Source organism: Cylas formicarius, unplaced genomic scaffold (genome assembly GCF_029955315.1).
Source record: "Cylas formicarius isolate icCylForm1 unplaced genomic scaffold, icCylForm1.1 PGA_scaffold_7__23_contigs__length_41026272, whole genome shotgun sequence".
NCBI lineage: Eukaryota > Metazoa > Arthropoda > Insecta > Coleoptera > Brentidae > Cylas > Cylas formicarius.
In genome coordinates this window covers 24,464,551-24,489,936 of record NW_026844352.1, presented here as the reverse complement: position 1 = coordinate 24,489,936, position 25,386 = coordinate 24,464,551, and the positions used below count along the sequence as shown (strand labels likewise).

General features: G+C 33.2%; 2 protein-coding genes across 8 annotated transcripts in view; both read left to right on the top strand.

Moving 5' to 3' along the window:
• LOC132705304 (protein sprint) overlaps nucleotides 1–25,386 on the top strand; it is a 298,697-nt gene that overhangs the window by 60,369 nt on the left and 212,942 nt on the right. For 4 of the 7 annotated variants that reach the window (XM_060675805.1, XM_060675803.1, XM_060675804.1 and 1 more), the window contains exon 1: nucleotides 9,414–10,390. The exons of 2 other annotated variants lie outside the window; for them this stretch is intronic. In XM_060675805.1, coding sequence (XP_060531788.1) covers nucleotides 9,765–10,390 — 626 coding nt within the window. In that variant the 5' untranslated portion in view covers nucleotides 9,414–9,764. Of the gene's footprint in view, nucleotides 1–9,412; nucleotides 10,391–25,386 lie in introns of those variants that run through there. One more of the 7 variants, XM_060675806.1, reaches the window with a different exon arrangement.
• Nucleotides 13,304–20,820, top strand: LOC132704784 (odorant receptor 7a-like). The gene is made up of 7 exons (XM_060675028.1): nucleotides 13,304–13,510; nucleotides 13,562–13,801; nucleotides 13,985–14,336; nucleotides 14,479–14,578; nucleotides 14,968–15,060; nucleotides 16,357–16,512; nucleotides 16,582–20,820. The coding sequence occupies exons 1-7, from the start codon at nucleotides 13,306–13,308 to the stop codon at nucleotides 16,627–16,629; spliced, it is 1,194 nt and encodes a 397-aa protein (XP_060531011.1). The 5' UTR covers nucleotides 13,304–13,305; the 3' UTR covers nucleotides 16,630–20,820.

Here is a 25,386-nt window from a genome sequence, read left to right as displayed (position 1 = left end):
AATAAAATTTATTTTCTCAAAAAAAACATTCTAACAAATTCTACTAAATACTAATTTTCGTTCTTTTAGCAAAGTATATGTAAATTTACTATTAAAAATTAATATTCTTTCCATGTGATTGAATATTACAATGCATTATTTGCGTCTTCATGCAAGATGTGTAGTTTTTAAATAGACTATTTTTTAAAAAATATTGTATTAATAATTAGTGTGGGCAAGTATTCGAAATGATTCCTATATTTTTCAATACAAGTTTGACTTGAATTTTCTAACCGAACTTATCAAAACTAATCAACATGCTTGTTTTAATTTCAGCCACTAAACGGTATAAAGATTATATTGGTATTTTAACGAAGAACAAAAATTTGAATAGCTTGTTACACTGTTATATGTCGCAAAGCGCCCTCTAGCTGCGGTACAAGTAATTCAAATCAAGCCGCTTACAGCATACATGCAACGACTCTAAGCTTGATAATATACTTTCCGCTATTAGTAGTTATCCACAACTACTTTCCCTTAAGAGAGAGATGATAATCTATTTCACGAAAAAGAATCTAATTTATCCCACCTTTAAAACGGTGTCCGACTATCTGTAATATAAGATTACTTCTCATAAAATGATTTTAAAAATTTAAGAATGCGATTGCGCCCTCTGGAGGCCACTCTAGGAATTTAATAATACCTTACAGCCTTTTATCTTGGCCGCTTCAGTAATAAATTTTTTCACTCGAAGTCTTTACTTCAATCACTTTTCGACATATTTATTTTGGCTTCAACCATGCATATAAAAAATAATATATTTGATAAAGCTGAGAAACTGTCAATAAACTTCCTACTGAGGTTAAAAAAATACAAAAATGCGTCTAACACTATAGATGAATATGTAAATTGCAACGCCTCCAACCTTTTGTCTTAAAACATTTGTTTAATATTAATTAATTTATTTATTTACTAATTTTGTGTATATTTGTCAATATTAAATTGTTTGTCTCTTTTCTATATTTTAATGTATATATCTAATAAGATTTTGTAATTTACATTATCTTATACTTTATTAAAAGCCGATGTAAATAAAAATTTGTCAAATTGTGTAATGCCCTTCTTAAATGGCTACACAGTACAACTTAGTGAAGTCCTTTAAAAGTTTTCTTTTTCGAAGAAACTTCCACAGATCACTGTGATACTATTTACAAAATTTCTGTTGGTGGTCAATCGAACTTGCTGACGTTTCGAGCTTAACTAATGTTTCAGTTAAGCTCTGAAGAAACCAACAGGATGATTGGCGAAACGTCAGCAAGTTCGATTCAACAACAACCGATGCAGGGGGAATCCAGAAGTTTTGTCAAAGCTGTTCCAGAAAGAACCATTTAGGGACTTTTTCAGTAGAATTCCAGAGATTTTCCCGAAACCTGAAGCCCTGTGTATAATAAATTCGTAAAACTATGCATGCAATCGAGATTTATCGTATCAAAATCAATATTCCGAACGAACTCGAACCTGCAAAAAGTTTTTATTAAATTTTCGTCTGCGGATACATCGTTGCCGATGGTGTACGCAACGCATACCCGGGTTTACCGTGCATATAATATACTTCTGTGTAAAAAAAAAGGGGAGACGAGCCTCAGTTTCTCGAATCCGTAGAATATAACCGTATACGTGAGCGACATAATATTACAATAAGAGGACTGTGCCGAGGCATAATGTAGCCTTCCTGCGCGGATTCTTTTTGTGTATTTGACAGAATAAATCTGCATGAAGATGGAGTTCATATCTCACGGGCGGCTGAGACCGAAACGTATTTAAAAATCTTTCTGCCAGCGTCTGCGAGTTTAAATATAAAAAGAAAATGGGTCGAAAATTTCAATGTTCCTCTAACGTGGCTGAAAATTTTCAGAAAATTTCATGCCATAAATTTGCATACTTCAAATCGTCCTTTGGCCCCACACGACAGTCGATTATTTTTAAATATTTGATATAATGTAGATATTTCATCGGACAGATCTCTCATTGGAAGAAAGTCTTCTCTTTTGTCCAGTAACTATAATTCAATTTTACGCCCATTTAAGCGATCGTGATATGTTAGTCGAGTTAAGGTATCTGGTCTTGCACTGTTTAAAATGCCTCTCCAACGCTTTTCTCGTAACATTAGTGCACATCTACGCAAAAAATGAGAAGAAAGCAGTATCCGATTTGAGTTTGTTTTTGACTAAGTTATATTACTTTTACCTCTATGTCATGCTATGTGCCATATATATTGCAGTGGACATGTAAAATGTGGACAAAATCATTTAAAAATCAGCTATATGTCAATCATAATTTTTTTTTGCCCATTTTTTTGAAGTCTACAGAAAATGTGCAGTATGGGTCAAAAATTATATGGATGATTCTGTTTTAAATGTGATTTTTTTATATCTTGAATTGTTTTTTTCTCACTGGTGATTATTTAATAATCTAATAATGAAATGTATATTATTGCTCATTCATATCTCAGCTAAATGTTAGTTCCGTGTCATGTCCATTTTTAAAATTTATCCATGATGGATGCTGTCCTTAGAAATGGACTTCTGAATTCCGGTTCAATAACTTTTGTCTTTAAAATTTAACGAAATTTTTAATTAAAATTTATGTGACTCGAGTGCCATCTACCTTGATATTTATGAAACTGCTAGCGAATCATGTTGAAATTACGTCATCTGAGTACTGTTGACAAATATAGAGTTGATGAAATAGTGCAAAGAGTTTATATGATTTTATAACTCAAATTAATTTTATGTCAGTACCGTGGAACGGAAAATTTTAAATTTGTTTCTCGTTTTTAACGCTTTGAAGTTATAGTAAAATATGCATAAAATAATTAAAAAGTTTAGTTTAAAGATTTTAAGTAAAACAGTAACAGTTAGAACCAAATCACCATTTTTTTAAATCCATATTTGAAATCTTTGTCAAATTTAATGCATAAATATCAGGTAGCATACCCTATACTTACTTTTTATCAAAAAAATTAAAACTAGAAATTTTGTTTTGAAATGAATAGCAAGTACCAGTAAAGTGTTTAAATTGTTACAATGGCAATTTTTTTTTATAGAGTCGGGATATGTAAAAGATCATGTGCTGCCAGACAGTCTAAAAACTAATGAGAACACAAAATTAAACATTGTATTAGAAGTTGAAGTCAATAGGATAATAGGTTAAATTAATTAAGCAATAAATAGTTTTGCGTTTATTAAAAAAAGAAATGAATCATCTGTACAAGGTTGCATTACTACAGGAGCTGAACGAAGATGATCCCGAGCACAGACTACAGTTTTATGAAACTGTAATGGAAATGTGCATCTTAAATCCATGTTTTTGTTTAAATGGTGCGTACAAAAGATACACGAAAAATAAACGTTTGAACTGAGGAGGCTTTTACTTGATGAAAATCCATTTATCAAAATAAATAAGAACTAAAAGTGTTGTGTTGTCGAAACAATTATCACGTCAAAATATATAATTTCGTGAAAATCTGAACCTTCAGGTCTTATTTATTTATTTTTTTAATAAATATTTCACCAGGGATTTTGATTAACAAAATTATCTGACCCTATTTTTTCAATTAAAAATCTTACAGGAGCCCGATATTTACAATTTCTTCAAAGTGACTTAATTCCTACTCCCGCAGTTTTTTTCTCAAATCCAAATCAGCCTGATATGCCAGGTGTCTGTCAACAGAATGAATTGGTACAAGGGGATCAAGATCAAGATCCACTCAAAATTTAGATTTTGATACGAAATATGGCAAATTAATGAAAATGTCGTGAGTAATGTTTTGGAGGGGTTTTTAAACCGATCGGTATGTTGTCAAGAAGATTAAGGTGGATTTAAAAAAAGTGTATCGTCAGTTAAGTGAATTTGAGTTAGGTGGGTTAGTGGAATTGCGAGATGCTGATATATGTTTTTGAGATATTGGAAACATTGATGCGATGTTGGGCTTGGGCGTTAAGAAAAACCAGTGATAGCGGTGCCCTTAGGGGTGGTGAGGGAGGTTCTCGTTATGGTACACCCTCTAGTTTCGGTTAGTTGGTTGGTAGAAACTTAAACGGTCAGTCCTACATTAATAATGTGTTATAACCTCTTCTTCAAGCTTTCGACAAGCTAATGTAACTCTTCTTCCCTGATGCGCAAAATCACCAAATTTATCGCGTATGTTTGAGATGTAATACTTTCTATATTATTAATAAAATATATTTATATTAACTGTGTGGTTTCTTTGTCGCACAGTAGATTCATCCGCACAATTGGGCTAGTCACAGATAAGATTTGACCGATATTTCGTTGATGTATGGGAAGCTAATAGCGTTTGGTCGAACATAAGGCCGATCTTTTATTGATTTTATCAAGATTTTTATTTACCAATTAAAAAAAGGTGAAAAATTCACTAAATTCGGTATTTTAATATATTTTGTTAAAATGCTTACTCGATTGCTGTCGCTTAGACGAGGAAACAAATACAAGTGACTAGAGTGTCACAGTGTTCTCACTTGTTCTGCTTCTAGCGACCGCTTTGATTTTTAAAATTTCTCTGAAGTATGGTGGATTTAAAAAAAAAACACCTCTAACCTCTAACATATTTTTCGGTTGAAACTAACTCCAATTTAAATTTTTATTGCTGGGTAATGATTACTGCGATGTGCGAGCTGCTTAATATAATTCACAAAAAGTTATCTAAATCTAATTATTTGCGAGTGTAAGTTAGCTATGAAATGAAGTTGACAATAGTCAACAAATGTTTGTAATGATTATCTAAACAGTGAAAAGAAGGGACTGAAATGGATGCAGGTTATTCAAATTAAGTTCAGAATGGTATATTATGCAACAAGTGCATTTGACTCTCGAGTTTATTTGATACTAGCGGAGCGCAGCAAAGCGAGTGTATAATAAATGAGTGAGATAAGGAGTTTATCAAACGTATTGCATACTATGCTTTTTATACGACCGCCATGAAAAAATCACAATTTAAAATTAAAAATAATGACATTATCGGACTACTAAATTTCGTATTGTTCAACCGATTCGACTATTGTCTCTTTTTAACTGGGTACGTTAGACAGAGAGAGATTTATTATTGGATATGTCATATAAACAACGGAATACACACACAATTTTAAAACGTTATGCTGTTTATTTAACTATTACAGTTGATCATTAAGTAGTTTATTTAAAGAAAAAACTGTAATTGGAAGAAGAATCATCCAAGGATTGAGCTTTTAAGAAAATTAAATTTTTAAGTTCGTATAAGCAAGAAAAAGCAGGTTCTAACCTTCAATTTTGTTTTGTTTGTCCTGATGAGACATGGATATTTGAAAATGGTACAATTGATCTTGTCAATATATTAATATAAAAACTGTAAAATTATAAATGTTACTTTACTTACCGAATAGTCCACTAGTATTTAAATTGTCTGATACATTTTTCGGTGTATTAGTTTTTGGGTGCATTTTCGCAAAACAAAACGAACAACAAAATTGAAATCATGCGGTAAAATCTTCGAAAACATCCGATTGGGCCCAAACCCGTGCGGTAAAATCTCGGAAATGTCCGAAGTGGATCCGTGGGAAACGAAACTGCCGTGGTAAAGTGACGCTTCCCGCACGCTAGATCGGTGTGTAATTAGGTATTTTACAGGCGGGAGTAGAAAAAAGCTTTTATTTTATTGCACTATTAAGAGTCTGGGTAGAAAACAGAAAGTTAAACCGACCGTATCGTAACTTACCACGCATGAATTTGAGGAACTTTGTACGAATGGTGTGTTGCAAATATCTAACCTTGTCTTAAGCGCTATATTTGTTTTCAATTTCCTCAGACGCACCTAACCATTTCGAAGCACAGACTTCTCGTTTAACGAATCCCGTAGCGTGTGTTTAAAATTCTTGTACTCGCAATCAGTTCGTGACAAAATTATATCGGAACTCTTCCGCAGTCAATATCCACTCTACTAATTACTAAACAAAATAGGAAATGGCAATGGCCGGTTGATTGGTTTACGTGGCGATTGTCAACTGGTAATAAATAATAAGGCATTTTCGTCAATTCGAATAACATACCAGTCCAGCCGCGACTTCCGATTTGTGAACAGGTTCGTTGGACGTATAAGTAAATAGTGAACAAGTAGGAAGTACTGTACAGTATTGTGATTATGGTGCCAAAAATCCTCATTTTATTTGTGATTATATGTATTTTAAGATGTGGTTCGATATATTAATTAATTCCAATTCTAATTAATCATTATAATATACTAGGATCCTCTCTTGTAGTAAAACGGATTTCATTTTTAGATTATCAATCATAACATAATTTGGATTATCTTCCATATAAAAAAATGACGTATGTTATCTTGCGCATTATTCTATTTTGGGTTTGATATCAACGATATTATCTGCCCGGAGTCCTAAATAAATAGTAAATTTTCCAATGCGAAGTACTTTTTACATTGGTAACGATTCTACGAGGAACGTTCCGCATTAATATAATAGTTTTATTACAAGGTAGCCAAAGTGTATTTTTCTCGCGCTTTCCCACAATTGATACCTGAGAAAAAGATGTTGATCACATGTGTTTTGAACATATTTTTTTCTACACTGGTGAAATTTAAAAACTTAAGAGAGGGATGGCCACATGCTCATTACAGTGCAAATACTATTATGGCCAATTTTTAAGAATTAACAGGACAATATTAAAAATCTGCTGATACCATAAGTAAGTTTTGGAATAGTTGCTAAGAACAAGCAAACAACAAACACGTCAAAATATTTTTTTAATTGTATATGTAGTATAGTTCACTAATTAAATTAAATGATTTTTTTATTTGCACATGATAAAGTTGATAATTTGTGTATTACGTTTAAAGAGTATATACATCATTAATTCTATTTAAAATGGAAAATATGTCACTTATTAAATATGAAAAAATAATCTTAATATGGTTAGGTTTTTTAAATATTATTATTAGTATTAAAATCTACATTTTCTATAATGAAGTAGCAGCAAGAAGTCAAGGTTTTAATTATATATAAAGTTAGGTTGATAGTCAAACCATGAGACACTAGCCCGTCTGTTAAATTGGGGATTCTTTTTAGGATATGATTGCAAAGTTAAACGTTCGAAAGACTTTTTAAAATCAAACAAGCTTATTGTAAAATCCACCAGTCCAGAAATAGGAGGAGGCGATAATGTAATGAAAGGAACGGAAAAACAAATGCCATGAAATGATATCCAGAGTAAATACAAATGATGACCTGTTTTACATGTTTTTGTTATATTGTGGTTTCCGCTAATATCAGTTATTAGAAAGCTTCCATCCATATATTATTCTGCAAATTACTTAGCATGGCAACAGAACCGGATGTAGATAAGATATTCTAAAGTTGACTTTATTTTTTAAAATTATGTTCCACCAGTCCTTCAGTAGTACTTAAAAAATTGCAGTTTGTTAAAGAAATGAGAGGAGGCGATAGTGTAATGAAAGGAACGGAGAAACAAATGATGAACTGTTTTACATGTTTTTGATATCTTGGGGTCCACTAATATCAATTCTTCGAAAGCTTCCATCTATATGTTATCTTGCGAATTAATTAGCGTGGTAAAAGAATCGAATGAATATAGGATATTCTAAAGTTGACTTTATTTTTTAAAATTATTTTCTTATTATTTCTTTCTTTTATCAAATGTTGATAGAGACACGGTGTTGTCGAAACAATTTTCATGTCGATATATATAATTTCGTGAAAATCTGAACTTTTAGTTCTTATTGATTTTGAGAAACAATTGTGTGTAAGCAGCTGCGAAGCTTCCTAGAAAAAAAATAAACTAATTTTTAAAGGGCAGTCTGGGTTTCGGGAAAAACACTCGTGTCTTTACAATCTGTGTGCTTGAAATGGAGGTCTGACATACGTGACGGTAATATAGTTTTAACTGTGTTCATTGATCTTCAAACAACCTTTGAGGCCATTCATAGAGGACGTCTGGTGGATAAACGGGATCAGAGGGAATGTACTTGTGTGGATAGTTGATTATCTATGTGACAAATTCTATGTAACAAGTAGTTATAACGTGGTGTCTGATAAGTTAGAATACAATATTGGCGTGCCCCAGGGCAGTGTGTTAGGACCTTTGCTTTTTATTCTATATGTGAACGATTTAGACAAAATTTTGAAAAATTGTTTTGTGAACCTTTTCGCGGACGACACTTTGCTATCAATTTCTGGGAAAAATTACTTAGAAGTGGTAGACCATATGAACTCGGAATCGAGGTTACTTACTGACCGGTTGTGCGTAAATAAACTTAAGTTAAATTTAAATAAAATAGCATATATGGTATTTGGGAGTAAACAAAATTGTAATGTATTTTTGGATAATAATTTTGAGATTTATATTGATAGTAGATTAATAGGAAATGTTTCACAAATGAAGTATCTGGGAGTAGTTCTAGATTCTGAATTAAATTTCTCACAACATATAGATTATATTTGTAAAAAAAAATGGAAAAAAAGATAAGTTTCTTGTGTAGACTTTCGCCTGAGCTTAGCCACTGGGGCAAACGTCTTGTTTTTAATGCGATTATCAGCACTCATTTTTCGTATTGTAATTCGCTTTTGATTTCTTGAGGAAACAGCAAATGTTCATAGAATACAAGTGCTACAAAATAAAACCATGCGGGCTATTCTGGGTTGTGCCCCTTACACTCTTTAGGGTGGTTGTCGGTGTCTCAGAGAATTGAGTTAGTTATCTAATGTTTTGCTGATATATAAAATAAATAAATTACTTCCGTCCTACTTACAAGATTATTTAATTCCTAGGTCGTACAAACATTGTTATATTGTTAGTGGTAAAAACGATTTTGATATTCAGTTTGTTAAAAGTCAACAAATGCAAAAAAGCCTGTAAAAAAATGTAAAAAGCTTCCAAAAAATGGTAAAAGATTCTTATATTGATATTAGTATTAGTGCGAATTAGCTTTTGCTTTTATATAAATGTAATTTACTTCCATTCGAATATATTGCAATTGCAAGCGTAGTTTTGTAATGTTGTGCGTAATAGCATGTATGCTAATGATAATGAACCAATTCATTTCATTTCTCCGTAAATGTCTAAATTGCCATCGACTATCAATCCCCCGGTAATTTTACAAGCAAAAGTAATTTAACGAAACTTTTACGCCTCCCGTATAAAAACATCTCAAACATCTTCTCGCATTACCAACATTTCGCATTGTTGACATTAAGCGGTTTCTTTGTATCACAAATACAGTCGCTTGCCATTATCGCTTCGCATTTGGTTCTATTTGCTTCCTCGCGCCTCTGTCTCCTCGTAATCTCGTTGATAACAAACATCAGAGAGGAATTCGGTTTACAGTTTTGATTTTGCTTTTGGTCGATCAACATAAAGTGGGATTAAAATTCCGTCGCGGTTCTTGGTAAGGAAACAAAAAAGGCGATCGTCATGAATCACACGCGACCAAATCGCCGTGAAGTTTCAACATATTATAACGGGGTAATTGATAATAATAACAGCGTCACGCGTGTTAAGTGAATCATTTAAATCGATCGTTGTTCAGTTTATCGTGCAATCGGTCGCGTTCGGAGTGCCTTTGGACCGTGACGTATCCGACTTAACAAAAACAGTCGCAGCAGTTGAAGTTTGCAGCGAACGAGCTTTTCCTTTTAATACTATGCAGCTAAAAGTTGTCCGCAACCAGTGTCAGTCGTTACCAAGAATCCGTTACCATTATGGGTGACACAAGTCCCAACTTTAGAAGCGCTCTCCAGTTTTTCAACAGCCTCGATCGATCGAGACACAGTCCTCTAATTCCTAGAAGAAACGCTAGCAATTTTGAGGTTAATCTGAAATTGATCGTCGACAACGCCACTGTCACTAGTAGCAGCTACAATGTGAAAAAATTTATTCCACGTGCAAAATTAATCAAAGTGGATGAATTTGTGAAAAACAAATTCAAGAGTATCTCTAGCCAGGATTACACCAAATTGCCTGATGGAGATGTGCGGGAACAAACAGGCGTCAAACCTAAAGTGCCTCCGAGGCCCAGCAAGCTCCGGCTGCAACCGGATGTGGTACAAGTGGTCGGAAATTCATCAGATAATCAGTTACTGGACGGGTATCGTGATCCTAAAGATCAGCTGACGCCGGATATAGAAGCGAAACAAATATTTGAGGCCTTCAAAAAGGAAGTCAGCCCGTATAATACGTTCGAAATTCCAGTGGATGCGTTAGATAGTGATTTTTTTAAACAAACTTTGACGATAGTGGGACCGACCGCCGATACTGGGAAGAGTATCAGAACTTCCTCCGTGAAAAGCCAGACATCAACCTATAGAATACCAGATCAAGTTAAGAGGTGAGTCGTAGGTTTTGTTGATTACTTGCTTTATTTCTTTTTTTGGAAATGCATTCGTGAATAGAATTTTTGGATTAGTTGAACCGTATTTAAAGAAATGACAATTTTAGGAGCAGGAAAGAATAAATGAACTTATCGGAATTGACAATATAGTGTTCTGAGGTTTTAGATTTTCCTACTACCTATTCTAACATACACGTGACGTTTATTTCGGTTATTTTAGTCACGGGTCGTATAAAAAGTATATTATGCTTTATTTCTGTTATATCCGTTTAGCAATGATTTATAATTTTAGAATTAATCAATTTAGTATTTATATTGAAAATTTCTAAGATTTCTTATAAAAAAAAATATGAAAAATTTTTGTCAATACATTATTTCAATGTATTGTTTCGAATTTTAAAGGTATGTTCTAATACTATTTACAGACAACCTATAAAGTATCTGAACTGGTAATTACCTAAAATAATATTGCTGCATAATATTCAATATGACAAATTAATGTTAATATATAATGAGAAACACATACCTTTTATATTATATTAATAAGTTTAATTTGGTACTAGCTGAATGCCTATTAAACAAGTGATAAATAGGTTTTTCAATCGAAAACATTGATTAATCCATTAAATCACGATTATCATCATCACAAATTATAAAAACTATGCTCGTCTAAGAAGTTTTTTAAGATAATAACGTAAATAGCTTGGCAAATCAATCACGTTACATCCGCAAAAGAAGTGATATGTTTCAAATATACTATCAGGATAATAAAAGCGTGTCCGATACAAGTATAGCTGTGCCAGTATATTGGAGTTTTTCCAGAGCGATAAGTTACTTTCAAACAGATATTTACAACACTTGCAAAGAAATTTTAAAAACCTGAAGCTTATTAAGTATCAAAAAAACATTTTGGAATAAGACTATCAGCAGACAAATATTTCTCGCTGTTCAATCCACTCAGTTTTGTTATTTTTTATAAGGTGAAGGTGAAGAACAATACTAAAGGCGGACGTAGTTTTCTTTGGAATTTATCAATGGATATAACACAAATAATATATTTTTTGAAATGTCTACGGAACTTCGTTCACTAAAAGAAAGAGGTGTAATATAAATAATGTGATAGATACATATATTATATATCAATGATAAAAATGACGCTTTGCTTAAAAGTGATATTTTTTTTGTTTGGTATGTTAAATAGAATTGTTCAATATATCTAAAAATCGCTTTTTTATATGATTCTCTATATTAAAATTCAAATGGGAGCCTCAGTATGTCCACGGATGGGGTAGACAAAAGAACAAATAGACGCAAAAGGTCACAAAAGTTTTTGCTTGCTTTAATGCCATTTTACAGCTTAAATACAAAATAAAATGATTGGAATTTAAAGCCAAAATGTCGCCTATTTTATTTGATTGCACCTTTCATGGTGTGTATTTGTCTAAATAAGAAAAATGTTAACTTAAGAAGAGAATAAACCACAATTATGGAGAGGGCGACAATCCTTATCGCTACATTTGTGAAAAGCTTCAAGAAAAATATCCAGATATTTCATTATGCAGAAGATCAGTAAATAAATTCAAACAAACTGGATCCGCTATTGATGTTATGAAGACTAAGAAAAGATAACGAAAATGATGTTTAATTAAAACGAGCACAAAGTGATTTTAAAAAAAAGTCGTGTTGCCCATAACAACATGAATTTTCACAAGCTAATAATGTTCTTAGACGAGTCAGCCTTTAGTGCAGACGGCACCATCTCTTCTTAGCACGTGAAATGCTGGTAATGTAAGCAAATGTTTGATGCGCCATTTCCTATTAAGGAATTATGATATACTTTTTAACACGTGTAACAGATATTCTTAATTGTTGCACCCGCTGGAAACATATTTATCAGGCAAGTTGGAAGAATTACCTCTTCAGCATCCCCAGCATAATGAGCAGGTGTCCCATATGTGACAAATACGACACAACTATGAAAGGCGCAATCAAATAAAATAGGTGATAATATTTTGGTATATAACATTTTGTGTTTTACTCTGCAGCAAATTTCATATTTGTGTATTACGATAATGATCGCAAGGAAGCAAAAACTTTTATAAAGAATGAATGAATTTTTCACTTTTTAAGCTATTTGTGTTCTTACTCTTCTTCTTCTTCTTACTCCATCTAGAAGCATACTGTGGGAACTTACCTGAAAACTGTTTTTCACAAATCGATAATGACATTTAATTACCAACCCTCAACAAGACGCTCTCCTTTGTTGGCGAAGTAAGTACTAAGAGAATAACTTGTTGGTTTTAGTTTGCCGCGTAAATTTTAGTTAATGGTCAATGTCGACTATATTTTCGAAAATTGACATTTAAGAATAATATCCGACTTTCGGAAAACCCGTTTCGCGAAAGACGATGTATGGCTCCTTCGTTCAGAAAACGGAATTATTATTTATTCATGTGCTAGATACGTCTGATTACAAAGGACGGTAGAGTGCGACAGCAAATAATGGGCTGCAATATCTCCTCATGCGCGTTCCTTAAACACAGAGTTCATATTAAATTTGCGGTATGTAGTTATGTCAGTGGCGTGCCACTTTTAATAACCTTTTATGAAATTTGCAAACCAAGGTAGCTTCAAGTGCCAGTACACCAACCAGTCACTGTGAATTTAAAAGTGAGTCTTTGATTTAATTCCGGAGCATATTTTTAGACCATGAATGTGCTACAACTTGAGCCCCGCAACACGTGACGTAATTTTGTGACATCATTTTTGAATCGGCGGCGAACGTCACTGAAAAAACACCCACTTTTAACGCTGCTTTATTTATTCAGAGTGGTTTCTTATAAATTTCAACATTCTTTAAAGTGCAGAAGAATGCAGACCTTTATTTCTGCTATAATTAGTTCTGCTAAAGGATGAGTCTCTTGACTGATATGTTTTACTACGCCCGAAAAACTATGACGTTGGCCGGACTATGGCGATTGGAGCAAGAACATTTTTCAGGTTTACAAAAGAAGATTTACGCAGTTTATGCGGTTTTAATACAAACGTCTGAATTGTCTATGCCCGTCTTGTTGGCAGCGAATTTGCCAAATATATTTAACTTTGATATCCTGGCGGGTAAATTTAGTTTATTAAATTTAAATTATTTCTGGCATTGTAATGATTTAGGATTCGAGACGATGTCTGATGCTTTGATGGCATCGATTGTTTACATGAAAATTATTTTCTTCCGGTCTGAAAAGGTGTCTAAATTTTTAAGTGCAGCGGTGGAATGTCAGCGCCGAATTTTAACAGAAAGCAACCCAACATTGATCAAACGTTACGAGGAACATGTGAAATCTTGCAATAATATGTCCAAATTTTACATCACCTGTGAAGTGATGTCGGGGCTCATCTTGTTTGAAAGAGGTAGGAACAATACACTCTCGTGCTTATAGAACGGACGAGGTCTTATTCGACAAATATTTTTGCGTGTTAAGCAGAGCTAGATTTTGCTTAGTCTACAAATTATTTCAAAAATATTTAACAATTAGTGTAAAGAAGCGTCAACGCTGACTAGAAAAATGTAAAGTGGAGCAAAAAATGTTTTAGGTATTGTTGGAGTCTACATTTTTAACGAAAAACAAAGCACCACTAACGAGACATTGGGAAAACCACTACCTTTTCACTTCTGGTATCCTTGGGATCAAAAATTTAACAACGCGTACTTCAGATGGATATTTTTGCACCAGTATGTTGATTTGGTTGCAGCGCTGATCCTCGTTGCGTCAGTGCAAATTTTCACTACAACAATGTTAATTTACGTGAAAGCTAGACTTCAGCTGCTGCAGCATCAGTTTAGGAAGTTTCATAATTATTTCTGCTATTTCGAAACTCATTGTACTGAAACTACGAAGTTAATTACTCTACGATTCCTATGCAAAGAACATCAAAATTTAATTGAGTAAGTTCGAGTTTCCTCAAAAAGTGTTTTTATGTTTTAATATTTATCATTTCATTAGATAATTTTCACCATATAACACCTGTGCATTTCTAGGGATTTCCTTTTTGATTAGAGAAAAACATGTTATAAAATTGTATTTTAGGTGTATCAACGATGTTAATGATATTTTATCTTCGGCAATCTTTGTAGAATACAGCATTTCCTCGATAATGTTTGGATCGTGTGTGTTTTTAGTCCTAATGGTAAGCATATAGCATATTTTCTAGTTTTCCAGTTTTTAACCCAATTGAAAGTACCATTTAGAAAAATCGGAGAAAGAGAACAGACATTATTCGATTGCTATTCGTTCTAAAATTGTTCCCAATGAGTTATTGTTCTTATACCAAAACTCGGAAAATAACCGAATGAGATGAAAATAATTTAGGCAACCGATTTTTATAGTAATTAAAACTCTTACTGCCAGCGTCTAATATATATTCGCTTTACTTACAAAATATAGTAATTCCCCTAAAAGTAATCAATTCTCCTTTTTCCTTAGATCATATCGGTGGTTGTTTAGGTACTTAATCAATTTAAGTGCACAATTTTTCATAGCTTTTAATATCGTTGTGTTAAACTTAATTTGTTTTAGAAATACAATGTATTATTCAATATAGAATTCGCTGTGTCTACAATTTTATTTCTGCTAATTGTTGCGTGGCACGCGGAGGATATTGTGATAGAAGTAAGTTAATTATTATAATTTATAAAATGTATATATAAGGAATCGAATGAGCACAGCATAACTACCAAAAATTGGTTTTAACTGTTGCAACAAAAAATCATTTGTCCATAATTTTGTGCGTTTTCAATCTAGTGTTGATTACCATTTGTTTTGAGAATATTTTTTTTGCATTACGGTATGATGATACTTTGTGCACAAGATTTTAAAACTGGTTCGATATGGCGGAAAGACGCAGGTCTTGCTCAGCATTGCAACGCCTAAATACAGGTTTTGTACATTTTTTCTAAGGTTGTGTAACTTGTAGGTACACTTCTTCTGGATTTCTCTGGCGTCGAGTATTATTTTTGTCTGAACCTGTTCCTCCGAAAGTCGAAAAATATCAACCAGTACACTTCAACAGATGACGACATGTGCCTTTTCTAAAAATCATCACTAAACAAGACACCATGCTATCGTTGAGACCAAAATATTTGCATCTAGCACTTTCTTCTCTTCCAGAAAAATTCGAGCGTCTACCAAATGTATCAAACGCCCCAAATAACATAAGCTGCGATATAGGTTGCTATCTCTCTTTCATTTGGGATTCGAGCATCCACCTCTTGCATTCAGCAAGCCAAAACGGGTGTATGTAGAGCAGCAATCCGCCCTCAGTTTCAGATAACGCTCTCACAGAACTATAGAACCCAAGAACGCAGGATTATCATTTTGATTTAGGCAAATACCCACTCCATTTTGACTAGTTTATTTTGTGTACAAGTATCAGGTATGTTAACCTGATAATGTTCGATATGCAGCATCTATTGGTGCGTTATTCAAAGGAGAATTCATATGGTTAAAAAGGCAACTCCTAGATTATGAATTTACAAATTCATTTTAATTATTATTATTATTATTATTATTATTATTATTATTATTATCATTATTATAATTATTATTATTATTACTATTATTATTTGTTTTTTGAATTTACAACCTGCAAATGCGCTTTTGTATTCCTGATTTTTTATACAATTCACTTCCTTCAAAAGTTCAGGTATGCGTTAAAAGTGTCTTTGGACATTGGAATTCTGTGTTTTAATGTTGTAAATTTTGACAGAACTCGGACTAGTTTATTTGGTATCCTCGTACGGAGATCATTAGATAATGATGGTTATGATATTTTGTGCCATTGGCGCGACTGCCACTTCCCTATCTAAAATGACTTGTATGAGCATAATGAAATTCGTCTTCACAAAATCTTTTTAAGCGTTGACGTCTATATGTATCTAATCTAATAGTGGTATGGGTATATTTTAGAGTACTCGGTTGGCGCAGGCCCTTTTCGAGAGCAAATGGTTCGAGCAGAGTCCGCAGATGCAAAAAGTCATTCATATAATGATCATGCGAAGCAAAAGGTCTTTAAAAATTTCAATCGGGCCGTTTGGCCCGATGACGATCAACGCTGCAATGTCAGTACGTATTTTTTCAGTGTTTTTCTAGACGCCTCACTCACTTGGTTATACTTGAAAAATTCTTTTTCAGCGTGTACGATTGGCCTATTCGTATTCAACGGTCATGGCGGGGATGTAAATGTTTACCCATAAATTCGATCTTTAAAGAAACTGTTACATTTTTATCGGTAATATTAAGTTCAGCACTTAGTGGAGTAAATAGTGAAGACCTACTACCTATTTTGAGGGGCGCCAAGCAGCTATAAATTCGACTAAGAAACTAACCAAAACTAACCAAAAATGATGATTCAGCAAATATTTTAAATGTGGCTTTCGGACGGTATATTTGTTCGCCCGTTCGCTGCGTTCAAGTGCTGTTGATTGGGAAATTTACTTGTAATTAATTTCTAAAAAGAGTGTAAAGAAGGTATTGTTTACATTGGCGATAACGTCTCTTTTTGCTCGGAAAACGTTACGGCTGGGCAGTTTATGCCGGAACTGCAAGTGCGTTTTCATAGTATGTGAGCGTTAATAGCAGGATAATCGTCACTTGTGGTGCATGTTTAAAGAATGTATCCAAGAGATGTACTAAGATACAGTGTTCTACTTGTTGCAAATGGAATCACTCAATTTATGCAAAATTAAGCGAATTGGAGTTGCGAGTGACAGCTGAAGGAAATAAAATTTGGATATGTGGCGTATGTAGGAGAAAGACTGCATCATCGTTGGGAGAAGCGCAGTGTTCCTCAAATATAAATGCAAGCCATACCACCAGGTGCACATTGTTGGCACTGATGATAATGATGAGTCACTTCGTCTATTAATACTTGTTCCTAAGACTGAAATTACAAACCTAAAACATAAATTCTTATCTAGATTTCTTCAACTCCATATGTGAGTCTCAAAAACAGACAAATAAAGTTATGGGCGAGTTGATTGACGATATCAAAATAGAGAATCACAGGATGAGGGAGGGTTCATGTCCAAATGCTGCAGTCCAAATTACATGATATAGAAGTTGAGAGAATGGGAAAGAAGCTACCTGCAAGTGGAGCATATGACGATCAAGATGACGACACAACCATTAAGGAGAAAACGTTAAAAATTATATAGCATGTAAATAGTCGTATAACCGAAGTATTGAAAATCTAAAAATTATCAGACCCAGGACTAGACTCTATTAGCTTTAAAGAGAAGAACCTGGCTACAGAACTTTTGCGTCTCAGAAAAGAAAAAGGTCCTTTGGACACAACAATGTGTGGCATTAACATCCTAAAACATAAAATTTTTATCAACGGAAGAGTTGTGTAAAACAACTTATGAGCTGTCAAAGAATGCTATGAAATTGAAGACCAAAGGCTACAAATACGTGTGATGCAACAATGGACTTATTTTTGTAACGAAAAATGATGGGGATCGCGCTATTAGCATACTCGCAAATAAGTGTTTTTATTGTCGTAACCTCAGAACTGCTCACTTTTTGGATATCAAAGATTTAATCTAAGGTCGCATATTAATTCGTCGTTAGCCGAAATTAAGGGTTATAATTTAATTAGGAAAGACCAGATAGGTATTTATGTTCGTAGTGATACAAAAGCTTCAAAATATTGTGTTCACGCTGGGATAATAAAGTACATACAGGGTGTTCTGTGTTCTGTTCGTAAACTCGTATGGTACGCTATTATCTGAAGTTACATCTACATTTGACTGCACAGTTATCCTATCAGCCGCTGTTTTGACTGTTATATTATATCGCAGAGAATTAATGAACTCACAAGAGCCACTGCAACCCCAGCGAAATTTCTGGACCCAATTTTCATAAGTAATATATTGCATGTAAAAGATCATGGCGTGTTGAATACGGATTTAATTTCTGGGGAGGGTTGTCTACTTACAGCTCTATGAATTTGTTAAAAATAATGACATCCTATCTGTTTCTCAGTCGGGTTTTCTGTCCGGGCACAGTACTGCAACAGCTTTGTTAAATGTGACAGATCGAATTTTTCAGAGTTTAGATGACAAACTTGCGACCATACAAATTCTACTCGACTTTTCTCGAGGTTTTGATTGTGTGCCTATCATTCACTTTTATCTGACGGTCCACTGGCCTTCTTCTGCAACTACTTGCAAAATAGAAGACAAGTTGTTAGGACGACAGCTGGTGTGACGAAAATTGGTATCAATGGTGCTTCAAGGATCAATCTTGGGGCCGCTGTTATTTTTACCGTAAACTGTACCGCACCGCAATTTTGCCAATCTCAGTCATACGCTGACGATATCCAGCTTGTTTATATTTTTGATCCGTTCCATTCTGATGAGGTCGAAGCAGATATTAATTTTGATCTGCAGCAGTTTTTGACTTATAGTGAGAGACATGCTTTAAGGTTAAATGCGGCTAAAACTCAGGTGCACCCTTTGCTCGCGACTCTGAAATGCACTTCCTGAAAAGATACTTGTATCTTGAGATAAATGGGGAACCTTCGTCGTTTGCTACCAACGCCAAAAATTTAGCAGTAACGGTGGACGTATCATTAAGATTTAGTGAGCACATTTCAAATTTAAGTAAAAGAACTTACCTTTTATTTAAGACTCTATATACAAATAAGCATGTATTGAACTTTACAGTTAGGAAAAAACCATCTGAGTCATATATTATGTATGCAATGTCATATTGCCTCGTATTGTTTTACCCATGTTTAACATTCCTTCGTCAACGCCTTCAAAAAATACAAAACAACTGTTGTAGGTTTGTGTATGGCTTAAGGAAGTATGACCACGTGTCCCCTAAAATTAAATTGTTGCAGTGGTTGAGAACAGTTGAGTACCTATTCGTTGTGTTAATATACAAGATCTTAAAATCTTCTAGCCCTACCTATTTAAAAGACAAGCTAGTTTTTCGCTGTGAAACGCACAATGTAAATATTAGGGAGAATACGCTAATTGTGCCTCAACACAGATCTGCTCTTTACAGCGGGGGTTTGCCTATAATGCGGCAAAAACTTGTTATCGACATAATCATCATCATCATCTTTAAAAATATTTCAAAAGAACATTAAGGGCGTGTTATTAGATAAATAAAGTGCTGATTGGCTTTTTGCTCTTTTAATTAATCACAGAATTATTTCTGTAATTACTTTCTTTCTTTTTCTTTTGTTTTGTCTTTTATTTTTCTTTAGTAAGGTTTCTTTTGTTAAAAATTGTATTGTCAAAAAGGTGTATAATATATAGATTAGTATAGATAGTTAATGTTTAGTGGCTGATTTTGTATTGTATATTGTGTATTATGTACATTATGTTGCTCAATTCTCAGACTATTATTATTATATTATTATTATTTCAGGTAGCTTAGAAGCTTATTTATGTACTTCTGGCTGAATTAGTTCGAAAGTAAAACAATTCTTGAAGAAAAATATTACAAGAAAATCAAGAGATTAAGTGATAATGACTTGTGTTAGGTTTAAATAAGTAAAAGTAAAGAGCAAAAACGATGTCAAACCAATTTTTATATACCATTTTCTATTTGGAGTTACACAGGCACAGGAAATTGGAAATTTTTGAGCAACCTAATCCCTATTTTAGCTTATCCGACCAATTCTTTAGTTAAGCACGGCAAATAATGTTGTGGAAGTCTTACCATCTGTTATGCCATAAACGATAAAAGCGGGATTAAATTTTCAACGATTTAAAATTAAGGATAGCATTATGTTCTAATACCCTTATAAAAAATTCTCCTCCGGATTCTAAATGGCCATATCGTAAGCGATGAAACACCTGAGTGCCCTGGGAAGACCTTAATGTTTAAAGACGCCTAAAAAGGGATCCAGGGGAGTTAGACCGCAGAATAAATGAAGGATAACAGGTCTCGCAATAATTTCGAACGCAGATATAAGTGTTTCAAATTATTATTTTTGCTCAGTGATGATGTCAGTATTATGCTGATAAATCCACTTTCGATGTAAAATGGAGAAGTTGTCTCTGTTATTTCGTATCTGGGAGTTTTAAATTTTGGGTCGTTTTTCCACGTTTTTGATCCTTGCGTTGTGTCAGACATAAATAGTTTATTCTATTGTCAGGAAACGTTTAACAATGTGACAGATGTCACTGACCTCTGGAGTTGAGTATCCTTTGTAAGGGGCCTAGTCATTCGTGTATCCCATTTTTGGACTATGCCTGTGTTAATATTTACTTGATCAACTCTCCACATTACTATTATTATTTTTTTGTTTTCATTGATTAATTTAATTATTTGTTAATGGTATTATTACACCACATTTATAACTCTAAAATAGACTAAGAATGTGTTTCAATAAAAATGGATTCGTTAAATGATGTCCGAATGATCTGTTTTCATGCAGTAATGGTTCCGTCGCTTATAACTGTACGAAAGTTAAATTGTTCTATAAACTCAGGTCGAAATATTATTTAGACACTGCAGTTTTTAAAGCATATAAAGAGCATTTTTACAAAGGATTCGACGCTTCAGCGTTGGAAATATCATGTGAAATTTTGGTGAAACCTCCCAGAGGTTCCAATCGAAATCCAAAACATTGAAAATACTAAATATTGTCCTAGTGTTTACGAAAATATGAATAAAGATATCTGCCTTTATTATTTCGCAAGTAATAAACTCAAAGCGACAATTAATAATGAAATAAGTGTATAAATATGTATTTTAGAAAGAAATTTTGATGACCGAAATAAATGCAATTATGCGGAAATATAAATATATGGACTCAAGTAAAAACAATTCGGTATGTGTAATAACGTCTAATTCTTCTTTTCATTAATAAGCAAAAAAAATCATTGTGTATGTATTTCGTGCAAAAAAATGTATTAGAGATACACCTGTACTAAACATATTAATGTATTATTGGTATTAGCTTTTTTTTGGAAAAAACTTAAATTGAACTTATAATTTGCATTTTTTGTCCTTGTGTTTTGGTTAGTCTCAGTTTTATTGGCACTATTTTTGGTTATTCTATTCTGGAAAATGATGCATTTCCGCATTATATAGTCAAAAATATTTTTTTATATTGCTAATGCTAAAGCTTATTACGCCTGGGTCTCTTATAGACATGGATAATGCCAGCTACCACTCAATAAAATCCGAAAAAATACCCACATCTTCTTGGGAAAAAAATAACATCATTCATTGGCCCACTTTAAATAATGAATTTCACAAAAAGGAGCTACTGGAGATTGAATATTTGAATAAAACTTTTGGCAATAAAAATGTTGAAGGCGAAATAGTTTCAAAACGGTACTTTGCGTGCAAGTAGAAGGGTTTGTAGCAAAGCATCACATCACTTTTCGGTTAAACCAATTTTTTTTCCCAACCAGTAAACGTGAATCTATTAACAGATTCATTAAATTTTATGAAGATATACATTTCTATCGCTATATTCATTCTTCTTCTCTTCTCCCAAGTGGCTAGACACTCTTGGATGGACTCGATAAATTTGTCCATATCGAACAATTCGCAAATAAATTTACTGCAACAGCCCAGGACGAAGGTTGTCGTATAAATGTGCCGCCAAATCACAATAACCCATTCAAAACAGTGTGTTGTACCTGTTCCGCAGAACGGGCCCTACTAAAACGTTCCCGTATACTCCCGGTCTAATCGAGATATGCAAAAGTAAAAGGACCTAATAAAGACTACGGAAAGAACGTAAAAAACACTATTGCGAGTACAGAAATCAAATTGCTCTGTTTGGAGGAGAACAATTTTCGTTAAACAACCCTGTAGTGACGTACCCAATATCATGAAGAACTCTTGGCCAAAATTTGATGGATGACGCTTTGTGTTCAGTGAAAAATTTTTCAGCTTCTTGGGTATCTCATGTGCTGTTCAGTTTATATTCAGGTTTGGAGAAATGCACACTATTTTTTTTATCATTTTTCAACTCAATTTTAAATTTTTAACAAATCACTTAGTGACGTAATACGTTTATCATTTAGTGACGTAATAGGTCTATAGCTCCAGTCTAAATGTAGCGACTGGGATATACTGAAACCGGTTGCCTTTCATATAGCGGTAGGTCCACATTCCAGAAAATAGAACCGGGGGATCTGTTAGTGGTTTAAACAATGCTTCTCGAAAATTAATTTCACTTGTTTTCCGAGTCAATGTCGTCGGAGACAAAGCGACCCCTTAGGCGGGAATTTTCAGTCTTGAGTCCAAAACGAAAGGGGAACGTGGACTAGGGAGAGAGTTCTGAGCGTAGGGTTTGTTTGATTAGCCACCGTATTAAACAACAGTTTTCTTAATTATCGTTTGAGTTTGTAAAATGACGAGAAAACTTGTCGACCAATCGTAATTGAGACAAAGTCTTTTCTATGCTTTTATGCTTTGCCTGCGATTATGTATGAAAAGTATAAAAGGGTACATTTTTGAAATTTGTCAGACCCCTATAAGTATCACTTTGGAAAATGCATTATAATTAGTATGTAGTAGTAACCTGTGTATAAGTATTTTAAGTATAGATAGTGAAAAAATAGTAAAATAACAATAAATGACAGAAAAAAATAGGTAATAACCACGGGCATCATAAATATATTTTTTTATTAATTTTATTTTGTGTTTAGCAATGGTTATTTTGTTGTTATTATCATAGTCATGTGCCTGCGAAATTGTCTGCAGGTTTTTAAAATACTAATTTTAGTGATTCATATTTATGCAAGGTCGATCTAGATGTCCAGGACTACTCTGCATCGCGTTTTTTGGTGTAAAACCTAGACAGAATAAAATTTAGAAGTAAAGTTATTTTTACGTACAATACATTTACTTACATACAACTGCGCTTCTAACCGGTGCGAATTCAATGCCAGTCTGAATGATATTATACAAATGTCAAATAATGTAAGAAATAATAATCAGCTACGTTTGTTATTAGCTATTCATCTTTGTAGCCCCTTGTGTGATTCGCAATCTTAGTTTTTAAAAATTGAAGTCAAAGTCCAAAAAGTCTCCACTACCCAATCTACAAGGTTGTAAACCAGTTTCTTTAACTCAATATTTTTGAGGTCTTGGCATTTGTTAAAACCTTGCTTTTTAATAATAATAGTAACAATTGATGTGGGGAACCTGTTATCTTGTCCTTCTTTATGTGTCGCTGCGGCTCAGTCAAATAATCCTTTAAAGGCAAAAAAGAAACAAATAATAGTGATAATAATAATAGACATTTTCGAGGGGCAAATCACCATTCAAAACTGGTACACCAGATTTCACACAACCATAGGATTTCACAGATTTTACGGATTACGCAAAGATTTAATAGATTTCATATTCCAAATATTTTTCTCGAAAATTTGGAAAAAAAAATTAAAAATTGAAAATATATATAAAAAAACGCTATTTTAAAACCTTGTTGTAAAAATACCGTGAGTTGTCTCAGTGTCAAGATATTAAATTAAAAGTTATTAAATTTATTTTTAAATTGATTAATAAATACATAAAATTTTGTTTTTTATTTTCAAATTCTGTCTCTACATTTTTTTCTTTTTCTTCAGATTTGGAAAACTTATTTACGTTAGAAGTAAAATAAAAAAAAACTTGTCTTATAAAACTATCGCATCACATTGGGAACCTAGATCTGATATAGCAACTATAACCAACATAAATTTGAAAATTTAAGGTAATACTATACTAATCAATATCAGCACCTGCAGTTATTTTAAATAGAACAATTTTTCCTATATGAAATTGTTTATTTTTATAACTTTAATTACGTAATTTTCTTTATCGAAAAGGGGATGTTTAGGACTTTTAGTAAATAATTTGGGTTGAGTGAATTCTCCAAAAAATGTAAACTAAAAATCCCACCAAATATTACACTTTAGTAGCTACAAATAACTTAAAATTTGTAATAATTACGTGTTGCCATTATTTTAACAATTTTATTTTTTTTAGTACTTAAATTTGCTTTAAATAATGAAAAAATGTCGTACATCTTACAGATAACAAAAATTCTACTTGTGATTTATTTCAACAAGTTTACGATCAAATATAGAATTTATACCAAACGAAACATTAACAAAGACCTGACATATGTGCCTATATCTGGTTTTCGCTACCAATCATCTATATCAGGTCTTGAGCAATAATTAAAAAAGATATAGTAACACCTTCGCACCTTTGCCTCTACTTCGCATACAGTATTGCGTTAAATGAGGAAAACAATGTTTTCCTTGTTTGATCCCACTTCTGATCTTAGCTTTTGAACAATTTAGTTTACTTATTCTGCGAATAATTATAAAAAAATACAATAAGTCAAAATGTTGGTATGTCATATAAAGAGAAAAATAATCAACTGAACTGAATAATTGTTATAGAATATAGCTTTAATATGCTTCATTCTTTTATGGCTGATGTTTTGGTAACCGATTACTTTACTTATGAGTTTGGTCTTCTTGGGTTCCATCAAACTGTCTCCACCTAGTCATATTCGTCCTGAATATTGGTTCCCCAATTCTCATTTGATTTAGGGTCCTCCGTACCGGATAAGTGCATTGGCGGAAGCAATTTCTTTTTTTATATATTGTGCGTTGTGTTGATCAATCCCCTCCTTCCTCTCAACGCGATTTTTATCCGCCGAATAATCTAATTTTAGTCCAACGTCCAATGAATACCAATTTAAAGTAATTGCTGCCAATCTTAACGTTCTACATGTTTATGTAGTCCTTTCTTACAAAACCCTTTTCCAAGACAAAACCGTTTGTGCTTCCTAACATTGCTATTGGCATAGGGGTTATTTATATTCGACTCCGACAATCCCGGGCGTGATACTCGATTGATTTTCCGGGTGTACATCGAAAACGTTTTAAGGAAATCTAACAGATGTTTTGTCGCATGCCCGAGGCACCCGAGTCTGAAAATTGTTTCAAACTGTTCGGG

What these genes read in the sequence shown, in the direction of transcription:
- LOC132704784 (XM_060675028.1), top strand. Translation starts at nt 13,306, where the DNA reads ATGAGTCTCTTGACTGATATGTTTTACTACGCCCGAAAAACTATGACG. An exon ending in TAACTTTGATATCCTGGCGG is followed by an intron (nt 13,511 to 13,561) that starts GTAAATTTAGTT and finishes GTAATGATTTAG; the next exon opens with GATTCGAGACGATGTCTGAT. An exon ending in GTGTGTTTTTAGTCCTAATG is followed by an intron (nt 14,579 to 14,967) that starts GTAAGCATATAG and finishes AATTTGTTTTAG; the next exon opens with AAATACAATGTATTATTCAA.